General features: G+C 38.6%; 1 protein-coding gene across 1 annotated transcript in view; it reads left to right on the top strand.

The window, feature by feature from the left end:
* IDE (insulin degrading enzyme) overlaps positions 1 to 10,064 on the top strand; it is a 161,473-nt gene that overhangs the window by 78,902 nt on the left and 72,507 nt on the right. Inside the window, exon 5 of the mRNA XM_007951263.2 lies at positions 591 to 713. Within this exon, the coding sequence (XP_007949454.1) occupies positions 591 to 713 (123 nt within the window). The remainder of the gene's footprint in view (positions 1 to 590; positions 714 to 10,064) is intronic.

The raw sequence follows: 10,064 nt of genomic DNA, 5'->3' as shown, positions 1-10,064 counted from the left end.
GGGTTTGAACCGCCAGCCGTCTGGTTAGCAGGCAAGTGACTTAGCCATTATGCTACCAGAGCTCCTGCACTATATATATAATATGAAATTTATGAAAATAGTGTTGTATTCTATATTTATCAGTCTAAATCAGATCCATAATAATCCACATCACAAATTTAATGCTTCAGCGAAGAATAGTAATTTTCTTTTCACAAGTAACTTGGCAAGTTCCAAAAGTCTCCTTAAGTGACTGCTCAATTAATTATGGAGCACAAAGGGAATTGAAAATTAAAAATAAGTGTGAATGGAGGGCATGTGGATCTCCTTTTGTCTTATAAGTGCTCATCGTACCAACTATCTCACAGGGATTTTTTAAGTATAATTTTTATAAAGCACTTTAAGTTCTTTAGGGAAAACTCTATTGTTTAAAATGTTATTAATTTGTACTATGCTATTTATCCTGCTTGTGTTCAAAGATATTTAACTAAATTATGTGTTAGTTGGAACACTTTATAAAGTTCATCTTATACCAGTGTCTGTAACCATTACAAAACTTTAAAATGTACATTTTTTGCTTTTTCTATTAAATGTTTTTTCTTGTCTTTCAGGTAACAAATATACTCTAGAGACTAGACCCAACCAAGAAGGCATTGATGTAAGACAGGAGCTACTGAAATTCCATTCTACTTATTATTCATCCAACTTAATGGCTATTTGTGTTTTGGGTCGAGGTAAGAACCTTGAAAATTTCATAGAATTGGATGATCTAAGTTTTCCATTTTGGCTTTTTCAGAATGTTTGAAGAAGGAAGTAAGATATTACCATCTGCTCATAGATTTGTGTGTGTGTGTGAGTGTGATTTGGGTGAAAATTTACAGAGCAAATTCATTTTCCATACAGCAGTTCACATACACTTTGTCTCATGACATTGGCTACAATTTACCCCAATGCAACAGCTCCCCTCCAACTTCCTCCCCATAGTTACCTCTTCCCTGTGTCCATCCCTCCGTGCACTCCTGCCCCCTGACCTGTCTATCTGTGCATAAACAGCTCTTCTTTATCCTATGATTGTTCTCTCCAAGGAGTGTATCTACCTCAGGTAATGTTCAGCTCATATACCTGTCTTTTGTTTGTCTGGACACACAGGTGTGTGTTAAATTCCAAACCTGAAGGGCAGCTAGGGGCCATAGTCTCTGTGGTTCCACCAGGCTCTATCAGATCAGCAAACCTGGTCCCCTCTCCCTTTTTATTTTCCCCCAAATGATTTTGAGTTTTGTTCCACATTGTTTTCCCTCTCTATCCAGGATCTCCTACAGAGGTCCCCCTCTGAGTGGTTGACAGTGGTAGCCAGGCACCATCTAGTTCTTCCGGTCTCATAGTTGTATAGGCTACAGATCTCATGGTATACCAGTCGCTAGGACTAATTGTTTCCATGAATCTTTGGTTTTCTTCATTCTTCTTTGCTCTGGAAGAGGAGAGACCCATTGTTGCATCTAGATGGCTGCTTGGAAGCTTTTAAGATCCCAGTCACTACTTGTCAGAGTAGGAGGTAGAACAATGTTTTGTGTAGTATGTTATGTCAATTGAGCTTGATGTCCCCTGCGACCATGATCCCAAGCCCTCTGGTTGGGTAGCTGGCTGTGACCAAGAAGTGACTACAACCTTGTCCCTTGTCAGCTCTATTATACACCTGGGAATTCTTACAGATCATACAAATACATTTATAGGACCATGGTCTTGGGTACGTTCCCTGCTTCATGTTGTTGTTGTGTGGTTGTTATGTGCCGTTAAGTCGGACCTGACTCATAGCGACCCCTCCAGTATCACTACGGATGTAGATTGCCCAACCTTCCTTCCGAGGAGTGGCTGTTGGGTTTGAACCGCCAGCCATCTGGTTAGCAGTGAAGTGCCTTAGGTGCTACACTACTAGAGCTCCCCCCGCTTCATAGACATACCTAATAGTTCAGCCTGTCCACCCATCTATTCACTCGTATACCCATGTTTGCCTTCACTGACAACACAGAACTATATGTGCAAAAGAGTTCACTTTGTTATCTGTACTTCCTATGTACCTTTCTATGTCTTCCTTTTCCTCATTGCCACCATGTTGATCACTCACATTTGGTACATTGCCCTTCTCTGCACCCAAATCAATACTTATCTCTACCTATCTAACAGTGTTCCCTCCCCTTCCCTCCCACCCCTGGTAACCAACAAAGAAAATTTCCTTCCATAGATAAACCTCTCCTTGACTTTTACAATAATGCACTAATACAGTATTTGTCCTTCTGTGATTGACTTATTTTACTCAGCATAATGTCCTCCAAGTTCATCCACGATACATGGTGTTTTGCAGTATTGATTTGGGAGCTCTGGTAGCATAGTGCCTAAGGCACTTGACTGCTAACCAGAAGGCTGGCGGTTCAAACCCACCAGCCACTCCTCGGAAGGAAAGTTGGGCAATCCTACTTCCGTAGTGATACTGCCTCGGAAACCCAAGGAGGGGTCGCTATGAGTCGGGGCCGACTCGATGGCACATAACAACAACAACAACCTTATTCTTTACTACTCATAGATTTTGAAAGTGATCTATATACTGGAAAATATGCAAAGGGAGATTTTGTGTTATCTCACTATGTTCCAAAAAGAAGTTTAGGTGATTTCAAATGAAGACCAGAAGAGAAAATAAATTAGTAGTAGGTGCTTTAAGCATATAAAAGAAAGCGAAGAAGGTATAAAGAAAAAGATTGATAGATTTGTCCTTAAAAAAACCTGGAAACAAAATTAAGAGGCAGATAATGATAAACAGGGAAAAATCTACTTGGGACATAAACAGCAGAGGTTAGATTTTTCAAATGCAAATTAACCAATGATAATAGATTGCATTCTGGTAGCTGAGTGGTTAAAGCATTTGGATGCTAACCAGAAGGTTGGTGGTTTGAACCCACTACCTGCTTCATGGGAAAAAGATGAGGTAGTCTACTTCTGTAAAGATTTACAGCCTTGGAAACCATATGGGGCAGTTCTACTTAGTTCTAAAGGGTCCCTATGAGTCAAAATCGACTCAGTGGCAGTATGTTTGTTTTTGTTATTAAATTGCCATAGTTTGGCTCATGTTTTGTTTTCTTGAGTAATACCAACTGTAAAGGGGTGTTGTGCTGTTTGGTGGTGGTGGTGATGGTGTAATTTGTTCTAGTTTTTCGAGAGCGTGGGTTAACAAGACGCATCACCCTTTAAAAGAACTTACACATTTCTACTTCTTCTAGATTTACAACCTGATGGGATAATCAGAGTTGTTCAAATGTTTCTCTCAATATAGTAGCTATTAGTGAAAAATTAGAAACAATGTAAATGACCATTGATAGGAAATTGGTTAAATAGTGATGTAATAAGTATTATATCTTACAGAAAATAACATTCATTGTTCTTCCACTCTCCTCCTAGCTGTTTATTTTCCTTTATAATATTCATTACCATCTGAGATATTGAATATATATTTGTTTATTGTTATTCATCCGACCGGAATGTAAGTTACTTAAAAAACAGAAACTTTATGCTTTGTTCACTACTTTGTCTTTAGTGCCTGGGTTAGTTTTTAGTATATCATAGGCACATGGTAAATATATATTGAATGAATACACAATTTCATGACAGCATTTTAATGTGGCAAAATATTTTTAATATATTAAGTAGAAAATAAAAAGCATTCTAAAAAAGAAAAGCAACTCTATACTAAATGTTCCCATTTTGGGATTTATAAAAAAAATTAATAGATATATAGTGTAGACATAAAGAAAAAGTGGAAAAACACATGCCAAGGATTTAATGATATGGTATAATGGCTAAGAATTCACACTGTGGAGTCTGACAGCCTAGATTTGAATCCTAAGTATTGTTATACATACTAGCTATGTGGCTGTGAGCTAATGAAGTTGCTTCAGTTCTCTGAACTTTAGTTTTTGTATTTTTAAAATGGATGTTTTAATCAAGGTTTAATGGCATCCAAAGTTTTAATTGCAGTAATGCAGATTGTTAACTCAGTTCATCACAAATGTTCCATAAACGGTTGCCACTCTTAGCATCTCTTAATCATGAGATTATGGGTGACTTGTTTTCCTCTTTTTGCTTTTATTAAGTTTTCTGCTGTTGGCAAGTGTTGCTCTTGTTATTAGAGATAAACAACTATTTATATTTTAAATTGGTAAATCAAAATTGGTAGTAGGAACCAGTATATAAAATGGATCCAAGGAATGAGGCTTAAAAAAAAACTCATACTCTGGAATCTTAATGCTTACTAAAAATAGATAGCTATAGTGTTAAGTATTATTTCTGTGTTCCTGGGAAGAGATTCCTAAGGTGTATTTCTGTCTATGTCACATTTAAGATAAAACACATGATTTTAATAAGTAGTTACTGGGCAAATAATAATGACAACAGATGAATCAACATGACCCTGTCCTCAGAGTGTTCATGATTTAGTGGAAGGGACAGAATAAGGGTCTGAAAGAAGTAAGAGATGTTTCAATTCCTTAATACCATATAACTCACTCACAGTGTGACTGACTTCCTGTGCTGAGCTCAGTGGCCTTGAGGGGCCCTGAGAGAGGTGCTCTTATAGTCCAGAGGTGTGAGTAGGAAATACAGTCTTTAGGAGATTAATAGATACTTGGCTTCTTCTCAGGGAGAAAGAGTAACCACATGGAAGGATCTCTCACGAAGGGACAATTTTTTTTTTAACTTATTCTCCCCTGTGGGCAATCCCTCTAGTTGTGGCAGCACTAATTTCTTGAACATTTGGTAAATAGGTACTATCAAGTTACAGACACTAGGATTGCCAAGCACTGGTAATAGAAAAAAATAGATGAGACTCGAATCCTTGTTATTTGGTAGCTTACACCTTATGAGGAAAGACAGACTATGCAGTATTGTTCAGCTGCCCAACCTTTTAAAAGCTACAATGTGAATTTATGCTTCTAGGTTAGAAATACCCAAGAGGAAAGGCACACCTGATAGAACCTTGCTCTCAAGGGCCTGTCTGTCACCACTACTTCAGGATAACAAACCTTTGTTGACTGCCCACCTTATTTCATGTCATATGTCCCATCTGTACATACAAATATTTCTGATTTCTCCTATGCCAAATATAACCCCTCCTTTCCTGAGTTCACTTGTCATATAACAGGCAGCCACTGGCCCCTACCTTTTATTTGGCTTTTTGGGGGTCTATCATACATGTCAAAACATTGAGGTAAAAATAGATGTACTTTGTAAAGTGCCAATGCCAACATTTGCAGGCCTAAAAGGGAGTATCATAGGATATAAAGGCTCCTCTCTAATGGTGATGAAATATTCTCTACAGAGTTTGTGGGAAAAGTTCAAAATGGGTCGTAGAATATCAAGGGAAATTTCTTATTTGATTCAAATGCTTACAGTAACAAATGATGAATTCTTATACCATTTTTAAATAATGTGTTTTTTAGGAGGCAGAATCAAGGTGAGTGATTATCTTGTTTATAAAAAGGTAAGATTTTTCTGGAAGAAATGGACAGATTTATAGAAACACACAGTTTATCTAAACTAACACAGATTGAAGTGGAAAAGTTGAACAGATCCATAAAATTGAACTAGTCATAAAAAAATTACCAACAGAAAAAACTATCCTGGCCCAGACAGTTTCACCAGAGAATTCTGTCAAACATTCAGAGAAGAACTGACACCAATCCTGCTCACACTATTCCGAAACATAGAAACGGATGGAATCCTCACAAATTCATTTTATGAAACAGCCATAACCTTGATACCAAAACCAGGCAAAAAAAATCACTAAAGAGGAAAACTGCAGACCAATATCCCTCATGAGTACAGATGCAAAAATCTTCAAAAAAAACCCTAGCCAATAGACTCCAACAGCATATTCAAAAACTAATTCATTATAACCAAATGGGGTTCATATCAGGTATGCAAGGATGGTTCAGCATTAGAAAAACAATCAACATCATCCACCACATAAATAAAACAAAGGAAAGGAACCACATGATCATATCAATTGATGCAGAAAGGCATTTGATAAAATCCAACACCCATTCCTGATAAAAATTCTCAGCAAAATAGGAATAGAAGGGACATTCCTACATAATAAAGGGCATCTATGCAAAACCAACAGCCAACATTATTCTCAATGGAGAGAGACTGAAACCATTCCCCTTACCAACAGGAACCAGACAAGGATGCCCTGTATCACTACTTCTATTCAACATTGTATTGGAAGTCCTAGCCAGGGCAATAAGGCAAGAAAGGGAAAGCAAAGGCATCCATATTGATAAGGAAGAAGTCAAACTACCCCTGTTTGCTGATGGTATGATCCTATACCTAGAAAACCCAATAGACTCAGTGAAAAATCTACTGGAACTAATCGAAAGATTTAGTATCATGGCAGGATACAAGATCAGCATCCAAAAATCAGTTGGATTCTTCTACACAAGCAAAAAGATTGCTGAAAAAGAAATAAGGAACTCAATACCATTTACAGTAGTTACCAAAAAAATAAAATACGTGGGAATAAATCTTACCAAGGGCACAAATGACATGTACAAAGAAAACTTTGAAAGACTACCTCAAGAAACCATAAGAGATCTACATAAATGGCAGAACACACCATGCTCGTGGATAGGAATATTGAACATTGTGAAAATGTCAGTTCTACCCAAAGCAGTCTACATATTCAGTGCAATCCCAGTCTAGATCCCATCAACATTCTTTAAGGATATGGAAAAGCCAATCACTAACTTTATATGGAAAGGAAAGAGCAAAGCACTATTGAAGAAGAAGAACAAAGTAGAAGGTTTCACACTCCAGGATCTTAAAACCTACTATGTAGCCACAGTAGTCAAAACTACCTGGTATTGGTACAATGACAGACACATAGACCAATGGAATAGAATTGAGAACCCAGAAATAGATCCATTGACCTGTGGTCAGGTGATCTTTGACAAAGAGCCGAAATCCATTAAATGGGGCAGAGATTGTCTGTTTAACAACTGGTGCTGGCAAAATTGGATATCCATTTGCAGAAAAATGAAACAAGATCTATACCTTACACCATATGCAAAAAACTAACTCCAGATGGATCAAAGACTTAAATGTGAAACCTAAAACTATAAAGTTCCTCAAGGAAAAAAGTAGGGGCAAATTTAGGGGCCGTAATATATGGCATGGGAGCTCTGATTGCATAGTGCTTAAGGCATTTGACTGCTAACCAGAAGGCTGTCGGTTCAAACCCACCAGCCACTCCTTGGAAAGAAGGTTGGGCAATCTATTTCCATAGCGATACCACCTCAGAAACCGAAGGAGGGGTTTGTATGAGTCAACCCGACTCGAGGGCAGTGAATTTGATTTTTTTTTTTTAAATATATGGCATAAATAGACTATAAAGCATAATCCAAAATGCACAAACAGCAGAAGATAAACTAGATGAATGGGACCTTCTAAAGATTAATTTTTATGTGCTTCCAAAGACTTCTTCAAAAGACTCAAAAGAGAACCTACAAAAAAAAAAAATATTTGGTAATGACATATCTGACAAGGGACTTATCTCTAGAATTTATAGAAAACTCCAACACCTCAATAACAAAAAGACAAACAATCCAATTAAAAAATGGGCAGAAGACATGAATAGATACTTCAAAGTGGATATCCAAAGAGAATATTCAGGCAGCCAACTAACACATGAAGAAATGCTCACAATGATTAGCTATTAGAGAGATGCAAATCAAAACAACCATCTTGCTCCAGCACTAGTAGCAAAGTTCAACAAGATAGAAAATAACAAATGCTGGTGAGGATGTGAAGAGATCGGGACTCTCATACACTGCTGGTGAGACTGTAAAATGATGCAAGCATTGTGGAAAGCAGTATGGCGATTCCTTCAAAAGTTGGAATTAGAAATACCATTAGACCCAGCCATTCCATTACTAGGTATATATCCTAAAGAAGTGAGAGCCAGGACGAGAACAGATATATGCACACCCACGTTCATCACAGCACTATTTACAATAGCAAAAAGATGGAGACTATGATGTGCCCTGGTAGCATAGTGGCTAAGGCACTTGACTGCTCACCAGATGGCTGGCGGTTCAAACCCATCAGCCACTCCTCGGAAGGAAGGTTGGGCAATCCTACTTCCGTAGTGATACTGCCTCGGAAACCCAAGGAGGGGTCGCTATGAGTCAGGGCTGACTCGACGGCACATAACAACAACAACAACAACATGATGTGCCCATCGACAGAAGAATAGATAGCCAAACTATGGTACATACATACAATGGAATACTATGGAACCCTAAAGAATAATGTAGAATCTGAAAAACAGCATATAACATGGAGGAACTTGGAGGACATTATGCTGAGTGAAATAAGTCAATCACAGAAGGACAAATATTGTATTATTCCATTATTGTAAAAAGCCAAGGAAAGGTTTATATAGAGAAGGAAATTTTCTTTGTTGGTTGCCAGAGGTGGGAGTGGAGTGGAGGGAACACTGCTAGATAGGTAGAGACTAGTATTGATTTGGGTGAAGAGAAGGGTAATGTACCAAGTGTGAGTGATCAGTATGGTGACATTGAGGAAGGAGAAGACAGAGAGAGGTGTATGAGAGGTACAGACAACAAAGATGAACCCTTTTCACATACAGTACTGCATTGTCAGTGAAGGCAAACATTGATAGATGGGTGTATAGATGGGTGGACAGGTTGAGCTATTACGTATGTCTGTACAGGGGGGATTGTGCCCTAGACCACGGGGCACTATATATATATAGGGTTGGCAGACAATGATTCTACAAGTGTATTTGTGTATTCTGTAAGAACCCCCAGGTATATGGTAGAGTTGACAAGGGAGAAGGTTGTAGTCACTTCTTGACCACAGCCAATTACCCAGAGGAGTGAGTAGTTGGACTTTTGGGCTTGGGACCATAGTCACAGGGGACATCAAGCTCAATTGTCATAACATACTATGCATAAACATTGTTCAACATTCTACTTTGGCAAGTAGTGACTGGCATCTCAAAAGGTTGCAAGCGGCCATCTGGATGCAATGATGGGTCTCTCCCTGTCTAGGACAAAGAAGAATGAAGAAAACCAAAGACACATACAAACAATTAGTCCAAGCAACTGGTCCACCATGCAATCCTCAGCCTATGCAACTGTGAGACCGGAACTAGATGGTGCCCAGCTACCACTGTCAACCACTTGGAGGGGGATGTATGTAAGAGATCCTGGGTAGAGCGGGAGAACAATATGGAACAAAACTCAAAATCATTTAAAAAAAAAAAAGAAAAAGAAAAGAGAAAAGAACAGTTTTGCTGGTCTGATAGAGTCTCATGGAATCTCTGAGACTGTGGCCCCTACATGCCCTTCAGGTCTGGAATTGAACTTACTCTTGTGGGTTCCAGCCAAACAAAAGACAATCATATGAACTGGACATTTACATTAGGTAGATACACCTCTTGGAGAGATGAATCATGGGAGAATGGAAGGACTGTGTATACACAGGGAGATGGGTCAGGGGGCAGGAGTGCATGGGAGGGAAGGACACAGGGAAGAGGTGGCTATGAGGAGGAAGTGGGAGGAGAGCTGTTGCATTGTGAGAGATTGCAGTCAATGTCATAAGGCAAAGTGTATGTTAACTGCTATATGAAAGATGAATTTGCTCTGTAAACATTCACCCAAATCACAATAAAAAATTAAAATAAATAAGATTTTTTGCATATTTTTATTTTAGAATAGAGTAATACCTGCATGTGGCAGAAAAATTCTTCCCACACAGAAAGGTATAAAATGAGAAGTTCTTCCTCACTACATCTTACAACTTCTTTGTCCTCTCCACAAAGATAGTCAGTCACCTTAAGCCATTTTTTACTGCACTTTCAAAAGTAGAATGTTATTGGTATGCCCCATAATATGTTATGTTGTTGTTGTTGTTGTTGCATGCCGTCGAGTCAGCCCCGACTCATAGCGACCCCTCCTTGGGTTTCCGAGGCAGTATCACTACGGAAGTAGGATTGCCCAACCTTCCTTCCGAGGAGT

Source organism: Orycteropus afer, unplaced genomic scaffold (assembly GCF_000298275.1).
Source record: "Orycteropus afer afer isolate SDZICR_OR568_19922 unplaced genomic scaffold, OryAfe1.0 scaffold00293, whole genome shotgun sequence".
In the NCBI taxonomy this organism is placed as follows: domain Eukaryota; kingdom Metazoa; phylum Chordata; class Mammalia; order Tubulidentata; family Orycteropodidae; genus Orycteropus; species Orycteropus afer.
The sequence above is the reverse complement of the archived record's forward strand: the minus strand, read 5'-3'. Positions and strand labels throughout refer to the sequence as shown.